At 31.9% G+C, this 19,012-nt stretch overlaps 1 protein-coding gene across 1 annotated transcript in view; it reads left to right on the top strand.

The window, feature by feature from the left end:
* Nucleotides 1-14,816, top strand: part of LOC124369025 (serine protease filzig) — a 48,691-nt gene extending 33,875 nt beyond the window's left edge. The window contains exons 4-8 of the mRNA XM_046826698.1: nt 1,788-4,307; nt 4,955-5,141; nt 6,750-7,015; nt 9,552-9,706; nt 12,765-14,816. Of these exons, the coding sequence (XP_046682654.1) occupies nt 1,788-4,307; nt 4,955-5,141; nt 6,750-7,015; nt 9,552-9,706; nt 12,765-12,935 (3,299 nt within the window). The 3' untranslated portion in view covers nt 12,936-14,816. The remainder of the gene's footprint in view (nt 1-1,787; nt 4,308-4,954; nt 5,142-6,749; nt 7,016-9,551; nt 9,707-12,764) is intronic.
* The last annotated feature ends 4,196 nt before the right edge of the window (nt 14,817-19,012 follow it).

Genomic DNA, 19,012 nt, shown 5'->3' with positions numbered 1-19,012 from the left:
AATTTCTGGCTCCTAGTTCTTAAATTTTCCCCTTAACGTGAAGCAATTACTTTTCTGTTAGAATACTCTTAGTTCTTTGGAAAACTTGCAAATGCCAGAAAAAAGATTATTAGTTAGTAAAACCAAGAAAATAACTCATTTTAAAGTACGATTATGTGGTTTCTGGGTTTAAAAATTGATCAATTACTTTATCTGGGTCATCATGTATATCTTTGTAGATGATCAATAATGGAAGCCGAACTAGTCATAGTAGACCAAAGAAGTGTTTCGATTAGCTGCAGTTTAGAAACATACCTCGCTGAAGTGGCATTGTTAATAGGCAATGTTCATAGGATCTCCAGCAATTTGTTTAAAAAAGAATGTACATCATTATTGTACTCTCAAAGAACTTTCAGAGCCTACGTTAAAAGTTCCACACCTTTATTTTGTTTTGACTTCCAATGATGTCACCACTGACAAAGTTTTGCTTTTTGTCTCAAGTGGTTTTCTGCTTTTGAACCTTACAACATCTTTCCAAACCAATCTATAACTTTTTATTGATCAAGTGGAAACTATTCCAGTTTTTCGCAACAGGCTCAGGCAAAATTAATGGTAAGTTAAAACATCCGTTACTTTTACAATAAACCTCTTTTACGTATCTACAATGATATTAATAAGCAGCGGAATATATACAAACAGTCTGTAAAATTCTCCCACAGATTCAACTTGTTAGCTATCGTGCTCTGTTTGACATGAATACATTCTAGGTCTTTGTAACTCCACATCTTCTAATGTATCTATTTTGTAGCATTGATGAACACCTCATGAAGTGAATTGCCTCTTCTTTGCTTTGACCTTGAAGAGCTTTCAAGAGATGTTAATCATTGTCTGCTCTCTTGTAACATCAAGGATTTTTCTGGAGGATAAAGCTCCAATTGTAAATTGATTAAGACCATCATGCCACTCAGTTCGTCTTGTTTCACGTACCTTAACAAGTTTTTTAAGGGACATATTTCTTTTAGGGCAGAAAAAAAGGATATTACCTCTTTTTATAAATTTATTTGTAGCTTAATTTGCCTATAATTAAAATTCACAAATAGCTTATCTTAATCTGTTCACCGTTATACAAATTTTACCAATAGTATTCTATTTTACATTTAAATTTTCATTTTATTTAGACGGGGTAAATTTATGCTATTTCTGATCTTGATCTAGTTACAATGTTTTCTGCTTTAAATGTCTTTTTCTACTTTTTCTGTCTTCAAGAACATTATCTAAATGGATTATGATTTTTCAATTTAAAAAATCAACCAAATCAAATCAATTTCACTATCATAATATAATGATCAATAAGGCAAAGTTTTGGAGAGAACCCCTTTGATCATTTGTGTATCATCCCTCTGCCTACTAATATCTTAACTGAAACCCCTAACATGGCTCAAACTCTAATGAGGACATGGTGTTTCTAGAAATTCTGAAGCAAAGTTTCACAGTTACCTCTTCCTTTCTAGGAGTTATTGGGTTTCTCAGGTTTCCAATCCACTTTATATAAATACATATATATTATGTTTAGTTTGTTTACCTTACCAAGTTGAACTTAATTTCAGACAAAAACATAATTTGAATTCTTAGTACAGCCTTGTAGTCTTAGTACATTTTTAACAATAATATATTAAAATAAACCAGAATATAGAATCTATTTCCTAGTGGTGTTATCAGAATAGAAATTTTAAAATAATCCTATAATCAGCTATAGCTTTTATGTGTTATTTGATATGAACTACTTACACAAGTTTTGTCTGTTACAGGAAAAAAATTTGGAGGTTACCGAATAGTGCCAAAGACTTGTGTGGACTCAACATCAAGTGGCAAAGGAAGGGGCGTGTGCATGTTCAACTATGAGTGTGCACAGAGAGACGGGCAAGTGGTCGGATCGTGCATGGACGGTTTCCTGTTCGGGGCTTGTTGCAAGCTACCACCAGGCTCCATCTACCACGGTGTCAGTGTTGAGTTACCTTCCTCTTCACCCTCCACTACATCTCTCAAACCTGTAGACCACAATATCCAATCTGCAAAGCCCATCACACTTCACCCCATCGGTGAAACTATTCTTCTCCATAAAAATGGCTCTGTTGTTGTAGACCAGAATAGCCCTGAAGAATTCAATTTGCTAAAAAAGCCACAGGAAGGCTCCACACTTCCAGAAGTTAGTACTTTCAGTTATATTACTGCTCCTGGCAATTACTTATCACCTGACAATAATCTCTATACTAAGACTGAAGATGACAATTTGTCTAAGTGGACAACAAAACACCCAAAAAATTCTAGTACATACTCACAAGCCATGTCTAAAACAACTCAAGTGTTGGAATTTGAAATGGTTACTCCTTCTATGCAGGGTACAACTCGTCATGACGAGGAAAACTTTCCTTCAACAACTGTTGAAAATGCAATGACTAAACCTGTACACTCAACATTCAGCAACTTACATTCAACTACTAAATACCCTTCTTACGTGTACTATACAAAACCAGCTGCTACAAAGCGACCTCAGAAGCCTGGGTTAGTCACTAAACCAATATCTTACACTTCTAGTAACCAACCCCTTAAACCAAAACCAGTTTCTAATATCATTACTCATCCGACCACTGAGAAGAATTACATGACAAATTCTGTTTTACACGAAGACAATTTGCTTCTAATACCAACTATAAATAATAACAAACCTAGTGTTGAAGACGTAACAAATGCAGCTTCAATAAACCATATACTACACCTACTGAACGATAGTGAACCTAGCCCAGAGCCAATTTCAACTCATGCACCGAGTTTATCTACATGGGTTTCTATCAATGGAAAACCTGAGAAAACAGATTCTTCCCTAACTTCTTACACGACTCCCAGTTATTTTCAACATGATAAGTTCAAAGAACCGACTGTGAGTACAACAGTTCAACATGTTCAAGGGCCTTCCTTCCAGGTAACTCCACAGATAAACATTACCCCTAAGCCTCATGACAGTACTTCACCTGAGCCTCCTCCCACTGTGATCGTGCTGGGTCCGTTTAATACTTATTCCTCTATGAAGCCCTCTGTAACAACCAATTATGGAGAACAGAAACCATCACAAACTGTGACAGTGCTATCTCCTTTTCAACACTCCACAGTTGTGACAGTGAAGCCTGATGGTAGTGTAATATCTGTCAAGCCCCCACACACCACGTATCACCAACCCTGGACTACTCATTCCCCTCAGGTAACAATTACCCATCCCTCAACCAGTGGATCTCAACAAATGACCAGACCAGTGCATTTAATAACCAAGCCACCAAAACCATACCCATCAGTTTATTCCAGTCACAAACCTATCTCTTTCACAACTGTCAAACCTGTAACGTATGTATCTAATAAACCTGTAAGCCATATATCGAGCAAACCTGTGTTAATTACATCATCTAAACCTGGATACCCTGTACATCAAAACAGGCCAAATTACTCATCATCAACTTCTGTACCGAATGTTCAAATTTATTCCTCAAATAAACCGTTACAATCTTCTTATACTACTGCAAAGCCACAAGTTGCAGATAAATTCAAACCTTCTTTAAATACCCTGAAGCCGATTTCTAATCAACCTTCATCTGATGAAGATCCAGCAAACACTTCAAGTCTTCTCGTTGCCTTCCCTCCAGTTAGGGATCCGAACATCACACTCCTAAGCTCCCAGCCCGACAAGCCAGACATACTCACTTCTACTACTCTTAGTGACGATGAACCATCCACAGTAAACTTGGTGGAAGATGACAATCTCAATGACAAAGTTCATAGTTTTGTTGAGAAAATTGTTCAGTCACTTGAGGGCAACTTTGTTGACCTAGAAAACGTTTTGTTGGATGGACAAACCAATTCTAATGCAACTTTATCACAAAAACCACTGAAACGTCCTTCAACAGCCTCAACAACTGCCACCAGACCATCACGACCGACCCGAAAACCAACTAGTAAACCGACAACTTCGACTCAAAAACCACTTGTGTCAATTACTAAACCTACATCGATCAAACCAGATGTATCTATATACACAAATCGCCCAACTACAACTGTTCTGCTATCGACTTACTCCAAACCTTCAGACAATAGTGAGACAAACAAACCCACTAAAAGACCTACTCCAGCCCCAACGATAGTTCTTTTCCAACCGAGTTCAACCTCATCAACAACAAAACGACCTACTCCAACAACAGTTGTTTTAGACAACATCAGTATTGTCGAGGAACAAACTGAAGCAACGCCATCAAAACCGACAACGGAAGTGAACTACAAGAAGGGTGAGTGATTGTTTGGTATTTGTTTCAAACTTCACGTAAAAATATCTGGCCCACAAAAATTTTCAAATTGAATGTTTTTGGATATGAACAGTTACATTTTAAAATAAGCTTCAAATTAGGGTCTTCCATTTGTTACAGTACTGCTAAACAGGGTTAATTTCAGTAAGTTATTGAAGAGACTGTTTGGCCTAGACCTTCAATTCAAACAGTTAATTGTGCCAACATAATCATTCGAAAATCCCGATATAAACTTCAGCCAGTGATTATCTTCAGACGTCTTTATTACCTTATTTTTCATTCCTTCACTTTCCTTTCCTCTTCTTATTCTCAAATCTACATTTCCTTGAGTCCAGCCTGAACCAAGATGGCAGCAGTGCGAGGGAAGTCATCTCGAGGGAACATTAATGTTAGTATCATTGTTATTTTACAAATGTTAAGCATATTTTTACTGTGAAATAAGTGTCCAAAACAAGTTTAGTTCCCATATGTACTTACAGAAATCCTTTCATAAGATTTTTAAAACTCCTTATTAAGTACTTATCTTTAATTGATGAAAACACAAATAAAAGCCCCAGTCTTTTGATAAGACATTGTAAGGCAAGATTATTTAAAGTTTGAACCCAAATGATATATTATGAATGTTATAGAATGTGGTGTTAGACCGCTGATGAAGAATGGACGGATTGTTGGAGGGAAGGGGGCTACTTTTGGAGAATGGCCATGGCAAGTTCTAGTGAGAGAGGCTACTTGGTTGGGGCTGTTCACCAAAAACAAATGTGGAGGTGTGTTGATCACGAGTCGCTACGTCATCACAGCTGCTCACTGCCAACCTGGGTAAATCAGCAATGTTGATGTATGTTTGTAAGAAAACTTGTAAGAGACCTTGCATGATTTTCTTTGCAGAATTGCACGGATCAGACAAAACCTATCCCTCACTTCTCAACAGCAACACAAGTCACTTTTTCAAGTACCACTACATTGAGTAAAACCTAACAATATAAATTACAATATTCACTTCTTCAGTTATATTTCTAACATTACAAAATTAACTATAGTTTGTTAATGTGCTCTTAATAAATTCATCCTCACAATACAAGCGGTTCAAATAAATTGAGCAGATATTTTAACTTCATAATGTGTTACTTTTTAACTTCTCATGTTTTCATTCTATTTATATAGTATTCACTTTAGTACTTTTATACATAAAGCTACTTTGTACATCATACTGGGTGTTTGGGTTTGGTGAATAAGAGGGTGAGGCTGGTGACTTCTCCAGAAAATTATTTAGATCCTAGACCTCAAATGATGAGTGTTTCCATCTGGTACCTTTAATACTTTAATATAAAACGTCAAGTGTGATTAAACATCACACTTAATCACATATCATACATCATCATGTTCGATCAAAGGTTTTCTTGTGATTCACTTCAGTCATTGGCTGTCTCTATCCGTATTTAATAGCCATACAGAAATTATGGATAGGTAGTGACAATTTTAGTGGATAGTATGGTAGACCTATTCAAAAATTTTCATTACATAAAGGAACATTAAAAAATAAAAATCTTGAAATACAATATGGGAAAATTACAAAAATTCTACCAACTTATGGCTTCAGAAATCAATTTTAAATGTTATACATTAAGTGGGTAAACATGATGGTGGAATCGTGAACCATGGCAGTGAGAAAATTGAACATCTTGGAGCAAGGAAATTGCAGACAAGGTGTAGAACACTGTTGAAGCCTTTTTAAAAAAATGCTTAGGACACAATTCTGCTCTTTAATTTACAGCTAGTTTCATCTCACTTATTTTACTATCTAATTATTCAAGTTTAGGGGAAGGAATGATCCTAAATGTCTTAAAGATAAAACTTACAGTACACTTTTAGACTAATAATGTAATGTTTAAGAAATATTCTGTATAGTTTAAAAAATTTTACTCGTTATTTAGCATTTATTTGATATGAATACTTGGTTAGCACTTAATAGAAGTAGCCCTGCTATGTTCTAATCAAGTATCTCATACATTTGATTCAAGTGAAACAACACTTGCAATGTATAGTAATCAAAAGCAAACAAGCCAACCCAATAAGCTCATCAGGATTATTTACAGTTAATACCTACTTACATTAATGTATATGCTTCTAAGAATCTTTAATATTTCAAGAAAACTGATCAGAAGTCATAGTTATTTCATTAGTTATGTGTACTATTAAAGTACTGACATTAACTTTTTTACTAAATATAAAACAGTTTACAATTCAAGAAAATCTGCTTTGATTTACTTATTTTCTACTAGTGAATTATCTAACTGTCTGTTAAATGAGTTAATATAACCAAAACAGTTATGTAACCTCAGTCCTTTTATATCCATAACTTTAACAATTCCTAAGTTCATACTTAAAAGACCAAACTTCTCTTGATATCAAGTGGTTGGATTGCAGATTCCTAGCATCATTGGTGGCTGTGTTCGGAGAGTACGACATCAGTGGAGAGCTGGAGTCACAGAGGAGTGTCAGCAAGAATGTAAGGAGAGTCATTGTTCACCGGCAGTATGATGCAGCCACCTTCGAGAACGACATCGCACTGCTTGAACTTGAATCTCCGATAGCTTTCGATTCACACATTGTCCCCATATGTATGCCACAAGATGATGATGACTTTACTGGAAGAATGGCTACAGTCACCGGTTGGGGCAGGCTAAAATATGGTCAGTCTTTATATTTTATTAATTGACTTAAACCTTCCTATAATTTCCTCTACTATATTCTACCATTATATCCTCTATTATATAAAAAAGACATACAGCTAACCCTCAATAGGCTGTCGCCAATGCAATATCTACAAAGAGAAATTAAATCTTTTTTATATACTAATATTATTTTATATACTAATAATACTAATATTATTATGTAAAAATCAAGTATTTTCAAAAACAATGCCATGTTCCAAAATAAACTGTTATATTACTTTAATCTGCTGTATTTTTTTTTATAACACAAAATGTTAATAAGTAAGTTTAGCTAGCATGTTAGTAGTCCACAATAATTTTATACAATTGAAAATTAGCTTTCATGTATGGTTATGAGAACTTCCGGATATAAAAAGTTGCACAAAGCTAAATTGTCAATTTTTAATTTTTGTGATTCAGAGTGTTGTTTTAATCGGAAATCTTCTTATACATTTAACAGTTTCTCTCATAATATTATGTTTATGGCCATGTTACAAAAATTTTCCACTAAAATAATATTATGTTTCGCATTTGTCTCATTTTTACTCTCTTATTCATAATCATATAACACAAGTGTTTGTTCCACAACTAACGATTATTATTCACATACTTTGTGAACCTTTAAATCATGATTGTTTACTAGAGGTCATCCGTGATACAATGCGGACAGAAACCACTTCATTCAGTGTATCAATAGACTTATATGGTTGTAATGAAATGTTTTAGTCTGCAATTGATGTATCCGATACTCAAATCAATTTTTTGTATGGATTTGTGATGATGAATTGGACCCAGAGAATGATAGTGGTAACCCCAGTAGACGAGGTTATGGAAGACGTACTTGTTGAGTTATTTTTACAAGAAGAAACCGTAAGAAACTATTAATTAACCAGAACCTTTATATTTAGTTTTCAGGTATTTGTAAAATAAAAACAGTAAAACAAGAGGTATAAATTTTAACTTTACCATTAAAATGCATATGCTGACTCCAACAATAGGTCAAAAGCTGTGCATTGCAAAATAAATGTTTGAAAATTGAAAGATTTTTCGGGATAACAATAAAAAATACTCCAAATTTACTACTGCAACAATAAGCTATGAAACACATAGTTTTTAAGTTTAAAAATATCAATAATAGCGTCTAGACAAAAAAAGCTTTAAAAATAATTTAAAATGACTAATGCATTTTATGATTTAAAAAGCCTTATATCCCAACAAGGAAAAACCGTCTCAAAAAAAGATAAAAGTAAAACAAAATCAACAAAATAGTATGATTTCAGATACTTTAAATAAACCATTAGGGGTTAAAAACCAAGGTCTTTTATGTCTTGTAGCACACACTATATAGATATTCTTTGTGTAAAACACTGCCAATAAAAATATATACTACATGTATTTTAAATCTGATCTGATATTTACATAATGCAACATGCTCCACGTGAGCAAATTGGCATATGTAAATTCTTAAATATCTTTATAGTTCATTACAACTGAGTTTTATTTGACTTTTATGTGTAGAGTCTAATACCAACAAACAAAACCAACCTACGCAGACTTAAAAGACACAAATGAATGTTTATTGTTTGTTTGTTTGTTGATTGTTTGTTGTTTTTGTTTATTGTTTATGTTTACTGTTTGTTGTTTTGTTTGTTGTTTGTTTGTTTGTTTATTGTTCATGTGAATGTTTATTGATTCTTGGTTGTGTGTGTTTTTTTGTATCATAAATTCACTTCTATAAACTGATACTTTTAACACATCAAATCCTGGTGACGCCACAGTAGTGTCGTGCGCATGCCACACAACTAGTACCGACGATGCCACAGTGTATTTTTAAGCCGCAGAAATTGTTTACTACTTAATAATAAATCGTAATTATCTCTATATTAAATGTTTATCCAGATGTCTGAATAACAAATCTACCTTGGTTTCTGGAAATCAGTCTTCAAAGTATTGATTATTTCTTGATGTTTACAACTTGAGTTTCAGCTGATTTGTAGTCAGCTGATCTGATTAGTTGACTCAATTTCAACCAATCTCTCACATTTTCTACTACTATTAGCTGACTCGGATCCCACTATTTTCTTACATATTTCACTATTATTGACTTTGAGGTTATGACATGTCAATACCATTAGGAATTAGCATGGTGGCATCTTAGTACTTTTGATGTAAAAAGTAATATTTTATCTACAAAAATAATTTTATTACTATGTACACCTGTATGTATTATATCAAGAATTTCAATGCAAATATTTGGTCAGTGAGACAAATGTCCAAACCGTTAGTTCCAATGATGGTCAGAGTACTTATTTGTTTCATAAAAGTGATTATATTTCATAATTATAATGCCAAACTAATATAGACTTTAATTGAAATTAAGTTTTAGTTTTTGGGTGCTATGTCTCAAAATAGAGCTTGGCTTGAATGTATTAAAGATTCAAAAATGTTTGATATAACTGTACTGTATTTGATATATCTGCTAGTATAAGTTTGGATGACTGAACTACTATTGCAGGAGGAGGAGTGCCAAGCGTCCTGCAGGAAGTGCAAGTGCCTGTCATAGAGAACTCTGTGTGCCAGGAGATGTTTCACACCGCTGGACACTCCAAGAGCATCATCAGCAGTTTTCTGTGTGCAGGATATGCCAATGGCCAGCGTGACTCTTGTGAGGTCAGTATCTTCAAATTGGATTAGTACTGGAAAATATCAATAGAACGTCTGACATCAGAAGTGTTTGAAATACCAGAAGTTAATTTCAGAACTATCTCTTTCAAAACACGACCTTAGTTTACCTTTAATACAGTTAATGAGATTAAAAACAAAAATATTTTTTTTAATTAATTACATTGTTAAAAACCATATTGTAGTAAATTGTAACAAGAGCAAAGGAGAAACATGATCAATAATATATTGAATACAAAAATTTTATTTAATTCAAAAACTTAATAAATTTGTTTTGCCTGACGGAATTCATCTGATGAAATACAAGACTTCAAGACTTAAAGTTATAATATCAATTTTGAATTACAAATTTAAACAGCAACATATATAAACAGTAAATAAGTGTATATAGTTTTATTGATTCAACAGAAATTTTATTAGTTTTTAAACACATTTCCATTTTCTACCATAATTCAGAGGTACAAAGAACAGTTTAGCTGAGCAACTACATAAGGTAAGAAGCATCAAGGCTCATTTACTATATTTAGTAGGAATGGAAAAGGGATACTATGATTGTTTCTTGCTAGCCTATTAACGTTTCAGTAGTTTTATTGACAGAGTGACCCTGTTGTCTAGTTTGCATGAAGGATGTGATGGTGGGAAAGAATGGCTGTAACAAATTGAAATTGATTTATTGAAAAAGCATTTTATTTATTTATAATTTTATGGCCTACATTGGACCACTTTAGTCACTTTATATTTTCTAGTCTTTCTTCTTTTATCCACCCAATATTTCTTCATCCTTTTCCGAGCGTAAATTTCCTTTCCTCCTCCGGAACCACTCTTCTATTCGTTGTTTGTTTCTTTTCAGCTGTAGTGTAGAGTGTTTGTCATTCAATATCTTCAATGTGTTTGTCTTGTGTTTTAAATCCTCTACTGTAATTTGTAACTCTCTCATATCTTCCTTTAATTCTGTGATCCATTTAATGTCACTTTTACTATACCACAGTTTTTCTACTATTTTCCTGCTAATTCTATTTTCAGGTGTTCTTAACAAATGCCCCAGGAATGATATTCGTTTCTTTTTAATTATACTTGTAATGGGTTCTATATTTTTGTAGACTGTTTCATTGGAAGCTAGTCTCCAAACTCCGTCTACTTGATAGTTTTTGTTTAAGCAAGTTCTGACTATTCTTCTCTCCATCTTAAGAACCTTATCTATTGCAATTAGTATTTGTTGTTTTAAATATTGTTTCACTTGCGTATGTAATTTGTGGCAGAGCAACTGTTTTGTAGTGTCTTAATTTTGTATTTATTGAAAGACATTTTTTATTATACGTATTCTTAGTAGCATGTTTAATCTTAGTTAGTTTTTGTCTATTTTATTTTGCCAAGATGGTTTTTTCATTCAGGTTATAAGTGATTACTTCTCCTAAGTATTTAAATTTCTGCACAATTTTTATATTGTGGTTGTCCAACCTTATTTTATTTGCAAGTGGAGGCTGTGTTAATAAAACTTCTGTTTTTTCAAACGATATCTTTTAAACCAATTTTCTGAGCTATATCTTGTAAAGATTTAATTTGCTGTTTTGTTTCCTGAATGTCATTGGCCAAAAGAGCTAAGTCATCAGCAAACCCCAGACAGTTCAGATTAATGTTGTCCCTTTGATATCCAATCTTTATGTTTTTTTGGTTATTTCTTTCCCATTCCCTCATGACGTACTCTAATGCACAGTTAAAAAGAAGCGGTGATAATCCATCACCTTGTCTTAAGCCAGTCTTTATCTGAAATGGTTCTGAAAGTTCTCCTCTAAACTTTATTTTAGACTTTGTATTAGTTAATGTTAGTTCTATTAATTTTAATTAATTTGGGGTGAAGTCCAAAATGTCTCAGTATTTTTAATAGTGATATTCTATGAATGGAATCATAGGCTTTCTTGAAATCAACAAATGTTATTGAGAGTTGTTTATTTTGTTTTCTATAATATGCCATAATTAACTTTAGTGTAATTATTTGCTCTGTACAACTTCTCCAAGGCCTGAATCCTCCTTGGTATTCTCCAAGTTCTTGATCTAGTTGGTCCTTAATCCTGTTGTAGAGAATCTTTGAAAAAATCTTATAAGTACAATCGAGGAGTGATATACCTCTATAGTTATCCGGATTACATCTGTCACCTTTCTTGTGCAAAGGGTGAATTATAGCTATAGTCCATTGATCGGGAAAATTTCTCAGTAACCCAAATTTTCTGTAGTATCATATGAAGAGAGGTATGACTAGATACTCCAGCATACTTCCACACCTCTGCAAACATTTGGTCTTCACCACCTGCTTTGTAGTTCTTCAATTCTTTAAGTACAGTTTCCACTTCTTTTACTGTAGGGGGGGTTAATATTTTACAGGTTTGGTTTTTATTGGAGTATTAGTGTTGATTTCCAAAATTTCCTCCGGTTCCTTACAATTCAGGAGTTCCTTAAATGCTTCTGCCATTATTTCAGCATTCTCCTTATTGTTATGTGCAGTTTTTCCATTTTTGTTTTCAACAATAATGTCGGAGGGCTGTACTTTTGTAATTGTGTATGAAAGGCTTTGTAATAGTCTCTAGAGTTGGTTCTATAGTAAATTCTTCTCTATAGAGTTTAATTAACTGTGTTTCATATTGTCTCTTACATTTTCTAATAATTTTTGGAGAATAGTTTCCTTGTGTTCTTGAGGTTATTGGCATTTTCCTCGGTTTTATGAGATTGTGTATGTAATGAAAAAGCATTATTGCCATATTTAAGAGAGTTTTTAACTTCAGTAACAAGTTTGATTTTAGTTAATTTAACATTTAAAATTTTTGCCACTAGAATATAAAGCACACATTTAATGTTATACCCACTATGATGTATATCAATCATTTGTTTTTAATAAGGTTGCACATTTTTTTATAAAATATATTTTGAGAGGGTCAAGTCTCCTTCCCTTCACCACACCTGCAAAATCTCAAAAAATCTAAAACGTCCTCCTTGTATCCCCGCACTTGTGCTGATCAGACAGTGAGTTGAGTGTTGACGCCTGATGTTGCAGGGAGACAGTGGTGGGCCACTGATGGTGGAACGTGCAGATGGCCACTGGGTTCTAGCTGGTACTGTGTCTCACGGTATCAAGTGTGCTGCACCATACCTGCCTGGCGTCTACATGAGAACCACCTACTACAAGCCATGGTTACAAACCATCACTGGTGTACGCACTACCTGACACTTCCTATTAATGTGATATATACTTTACTTCCAAAGACTGTTAAAACAGTAGATTCTATGTCCATATTGTATAAATATGTATGTACACACTATGTGTCTTAGTTAAGAATTTCAATCCTGCTTACTTAAATTTTTTAAAATTTGAAAACACAATAAGTAAGCCTTAGAGTTAATTAAAATATTGCAGAAAATATTACAGAACTTACAATCGGTCTATTCATTAATCTAGTACATTCACAGTGATAGTTGTTTTCAGCAAGATATGGAAGTACTTGATCATTACGATTTCTTCACGCCCTAGAGCTTAGTACATGTAAAACATGTAACAGTGCAGATTTTAGTAATATTATTTCCAATCGTCTTACACTTCCATCATGTTTCATGACAAAATAGGTATGGTAGCAAATATGTAGTAGGATAACAGCAGAGCAGTGATACCAACACTCACTTGTACATTTGCTCACACATGTGTAAAGCTGTCATCAATGGATTCTACAAATTTTTACTTATGCAAGATTTCAATTGTAGTGGTGTATGATGCTAAAAAACCGTTGTCTATAAAAACTGTTATAGATACATTTTTGAAGCAAAGAAACTGATAAGAACACTTGATTAAAAGCAATTTATTTTTTATGTTTTGAGAGAGTGTTTAAAATTAATGACTGAACTGAAAGCAATTTGTATATTGCATTTGCTCTATCTTGTCTCAGAGTGGTACAGGTTCAAGTATGAGTGACCACACTATTACATTTCAGCAGTCAATAAATTCTATTTTAACTCCATACATATGGATTCTACACTACACAGTTTTGCATGCACATAAGGGCCATCGTTCACCCATTCATTTAATCTAGTGGTCAAGTAATCATATTACATAATGACCTTTGCACGATTTCAAATGAGTAAGTTTACAAAGTTTAGTTCTGTCACTGATACATAATACCTATGTGCTTCAGATGTGCATTTATTATTGCATAACAGTGTTGCCTCCAATAGAAATTCAATTTGTTGACTGGTACAATATTTTAGTATAATATACTCGAATATAATATTTGATACATTATTTTAAGACTATATGGATAAAAAAGTATTGTTAAATATAAACAATACTTAAGATGCATGTGAAATGTATTTAAATTTCATGTTCAACTACATATTAGTTGCTGAATTGAATGATATCTCTTGATACATACTTTAGGAAGATAAATGTGTATTAATAGACCAAAATTTATTGTATCAGTTATGCATAAATTCTTATGTTTTATTTAATAAAATGGAAAGGTATTTTCAGTTTCAAGTTAGTATCCATAAGACTTTAGGGCAATAAGAAGATTGATTATTCTGTAAATATGTTTAGCTCTCCAGTGCACGTAGCATACAATGTATGTTTACAACTTCTGTGTTCTCCTGATGATATACCGGTTTGTTATATGAATATTTTGAACTAAACAGTTACACTTAAAATTATAACTAAAATGCATATTGTGAACACTATGTATAAATGTAAAAAGTAAACAATAAGGAAGTAGTTAGGTGGTTGATTTTTGATAAAAATGTCCAGTTTCAACAAACTACTCTAAGCTTCTGTTAGCTAGTTACCATTGTTGTTTTAATCAACTTAACTGTTTGCCTATCACCTTCAAATATTTTTTATTCACTGTTCCTTATACTGTATTGTGTCCTGCCTTATGTATTTTCCACACTTCTGTTATTTCAGGAACTATAAAGCTATAATGTATTTTTAATTGACAAAAATTACTGGAATGCTTTTTGTGTATCATTAATGTTTTGTGTGCAAATATACTATATAACATTGTTAATTTTTTTATAACTGCATACATTAATATTAAAACTTATTATTGTTCACTATTTATGAAAATGTTTCTGGTTTATGTAAAAAATACTTATTAAAACCTGTTACCAATCCTAAATGAATAAATTTTTAAGGATTATTGGTAATTATAAATATTTTATTTCCTTTTGTTGCAAAAATAGTTGAAGGAAATATTTTATTGATCTGTCACAACTTTATTTAATTAATGTTGATACTATTTTAAAGTGTAATTGTTCTTAACACTTTACTGTCATATTTTGAAGAAGAGACTTAGCCAAAAATAAATGTAGTTTGGAAATGTCTATTTAGGCTACATGCTAGTGGTATATGACAATTTATAAATAATGGTCTGATTGTATGTTTTTTAGAATATACAAATTACTCTTAAGTAATAGTATAAGTTTTATAAACTGAGAACTATACATGTATAATCCTGAATCAGAGATGGACCAATTTAGTTCATTGGGGGTTTTATTTGTATTGTTTTATGTAACAATCCATCTATACATTTTAAAGATGTGCATTATATAAATGAAATAATATCATGTGAATTGAAACTGCTGAAAATTACTCCAGGTGTACAGACAGTTATTGTCAAAGAAAATATGGTCAAATACCAATTGAAAATAAAACAAAAATTGTGCCACTTTCATATGAAATCATGTGCATTACATTTGACACTCTGTCTAATGTATACAAAATCCCAATAACAAACAGTACTTATATACACGCAAGTCAGTCCTATTGAGTTAGAAATAAATTAAAATAAACCTCCCTCAGTTTAAAATCTTAAAATCATATAGATTACACGTTGGTTTACAATTAGTAAATAATATATTTTTATAGTGAAATTAATTTAAAAAGTAAATATTCAAAATTTTAAAAAATATTTAAAACATACAAGATTACACATTTTTAATGTAATGATATATCCACTAAAGATTATGAAGCATTTTGGAGTTTACGGGTCAAGACAATGTGTATCAAAAAAGGAACCACCTAATAGACTGTGTATTTTAATGTGTGCTACTTGTACAAAAGTAATTTATTTTAGTAACTTATTTATTTGTTGTAATTAATTTTATGTATTTTAATACATATGTATTTATTGTTTTAAAGCTTTATTATTGTTGTAAAATAACATGTTTGTAAAATGTTGGTGTTTTTACTATCCTCTTTGTTCCAATTATTCAAACATTATAAATAGTTAGGTAAACATACTAAAATGTTTAAAAGTATAAAAACAAAAAAATGCATTATGTAAAAGTATGAAATGAGCAAAAAACAAAACAGCTGTTGGTATTCATGCTTTTACCATATGTTTTGTAGGAATGTAGAAGAGACTCAGCATAACCATTTAACTTAATAATTTTGTTATATCAAGATTAGAAAGAACTAAATTGGTTGAAAAAAAATGTTCTGAGTTCATAAAACACGTCTAACCTTAGCAGCTGCCACTGAAAAAGTAAATAATAATACAGCTGGAAATTTTATTATACTTCAGGAGTATGAGTACCAACATAATGAAAAAATCATGACTATCTGACTCTCCAACCCCGTGAAACTTAAAAATTCCTATTACTTTTTGAACACACCTCATATAGAATTATATACATCATTTATAGCAAAAACAAACTAAAAACAGCCAACACATATTTTGTTTCACAATTATAATTTTCTTTGGGTGTTAGTGTCAATAAAATTGAACAGAGCTACAGCTGGTCTTAGTGTCAGTAAAAAGGTTTTTCTTGGCTACTTTGGTTCCAAACTGAACAAAAAGTATCATAATTATAAAACATAAATAGCAAACATTTACCAAACAAGACTAAACGCTCAGTACTTATTTATTAAAATCAGACAACGAAGACTGAAATAATCATTTATAATCTTGATGAAAACAACATTTTAACATTGTTAAAACATTTTATGATCTATATTTAATTGGGTATGGTTGCAACGGAACAGTAAAAACATATATTCTCAGCTATCTTTCAGGTGATTATAATAAAGAAGATAATAAACCTTGCATCCTTTCGAAACATTTGTTATATTTCTTGTTCATTTTTGTGTTATTACAGTACTATACAACCAGGATTGGGTTGAGGAGGGCCAAAATCCATATAACTTATTTTAAGGGAGGAAAGGTTAATTGATTTTTTTTGTCTAGTAATGTGCATCTGAGGATGTTCATTCACAACCGCACTTCTATTTTCACTGACAAGAAAAAGCAGTGTTAAAACTTTGAAAACGAATAAATGGTGAAGGGGCAAGATTTCAATCCCTGTAAGTAATGGAAAGACTCTGTTCTACTATCTTTTTCTAAATATCAGTCCAATGAATTACTTCTGAAATCTCACAATAGACTTGTAACATCATCTGCAAATACAGTTATTTTTCCATTAATAGGATCTCAATACAGATAAATAGTAAATACTAAAAACAAATCGGCCCCATAACTGAGCCCTGGGGTACACCACTCTCTATGGGTCTAAATTTACTGTTAACATTTCCAATTGAAACAAACTTTTGTCTAATAGTAAGGTAAGATCTTAACCATGGAAGAGGAGTTCCATGCACTCCAGTATTTATTTTTTGTATTAGTAATTCATGATCTACTGTGTCGAATTCCTTTTTTGTATCCAGAAACAACCAGCTGCCTTATTAGATTGCAAATTACTTAAATCTAAATACATTTATAAAGAAAATGTTGTGGTGCCATTTCAGTATTAAAGTCCTTCCTAAAACCAAACTGGAAAATAGAGAACAATTTTATACTACCAAAATATCTAATGAGTCTAGTTAATATTTTCCAAATGCTTTGAAAAAACGGACAGCAATGATATAGGTATAGTTTTCAATTGAACTAGTCAGGCCTTTCTTGAAAATATGGACTACTTTTGCAATTTTTAATTTTTTGTGGAAATACACAGTCAAAAAAACTTAAACTTTTATTAAATATGTATACTAAACAGAAGTTATTTCCAAAGACACATTCTTTACTAGTATATTTTTAACAGACTTCTGGTCAAGAGCCTTGTGATTAGTAAGTAAAGCAATTAAAGTTCTATTTCCCACAATGACACTGGCAACCAAAATGGTGAATTATGAGAAGAGGCTACTGAAAATGCATTATTGTAAATATCAATTTGATTTGCATTAGGATATTCTACAGTAGATACAATCTGAACAGGTACATTTGAAAAAAGTTGTTAAAACTTTCAGTGGCAATCAATTGGTCATCCACCATGAAATGACCCAACTTTACTTTAGATTTATTATGTTTTTAAATATTTTTTGTTCACACTTAATTAATTTATTACTTCCCATTTTTTTAATAGTTGTTATCAAACAAATTCTCATAATAGTGAGTTTTAGCTTGTTTTATTCAATTATATACATATCCATGGTATTAGCTTTTTACTGTTAGACTTTGAATTCCCTTGAGGAATATCAATTTTTGAGTTATTTATCCTACAAAATTCTAATAAATTCATTGAAGCATTCATTCACACCCAAAGCAGAATAGACCTCTCAAAGATTCATACAATAGTGTTTGTTTTAAAAAAGTGTAATAAATTTTATAATTTGATTTGAAAGAATTTGAATATTAACAGGGGAAGATTTATTTAAACACACTGAAAAACATACTATAATCAATGACAAACGAGTCTATGACAGCCAATACAACAGGAAGAATAGATTTATGGCCCTTATATAAAATGTGATCAATGCAAGTAGCACTTTTCTGTGACATGGATGTTGATATCAAGATGTTCAAATCCAAAAATACTTGTGATCTCCAAATATTCATCCACTTGTAAATTATCCAGTTTTATGTTTATATTACATCTCCAAAACATGCCATACTTCTGTCATTGATGTTGTTCAGACATGTGGAAAAAACTATTCAAAAAGTCATAAACAAATAGGCCATGGCATAATGTTCAACTTTTTATATAGCCTAAATGCCTACTAAAAATATAAAATATTTTACTAGTTTAAAAATAGAAGCAATTTAAGAATGTTCATATGAGTCTAATGTCACGAAATCAGATAAAAGAACAAATAATTGTCAAAGCAAAACATTTCCATATTTATTGTAATTGTATCATAAATAACTGAGAAATGAACATACTTCCTAAAATTAGAGACAGAGGAAGGAGGATTAGAGGGAGAGAAGGAGATAAGAGACAATTTAGAGTGGATTTAGTATATTTTACTTTGTTGACACTCTTAAACCT

This window comes from Homalodisca vitripennis, chromosome X (genome assembly GCF_021130785.1).
Source record: "Homalodisca vitripennis isolate AUS2020 chromosome X, UT_GWSS_2.1, whole genome shotgun sequence".
Lineage (NCBI taxonomy): Eukaryota > Metazoa > Arthropoda > Insecta > Hemiptera > Cicadellidae > Homalodisca > Homalodisca vitripennis.
This window is presented reverse-complemented; position numbering and strand designations above follow the sequence as displayed.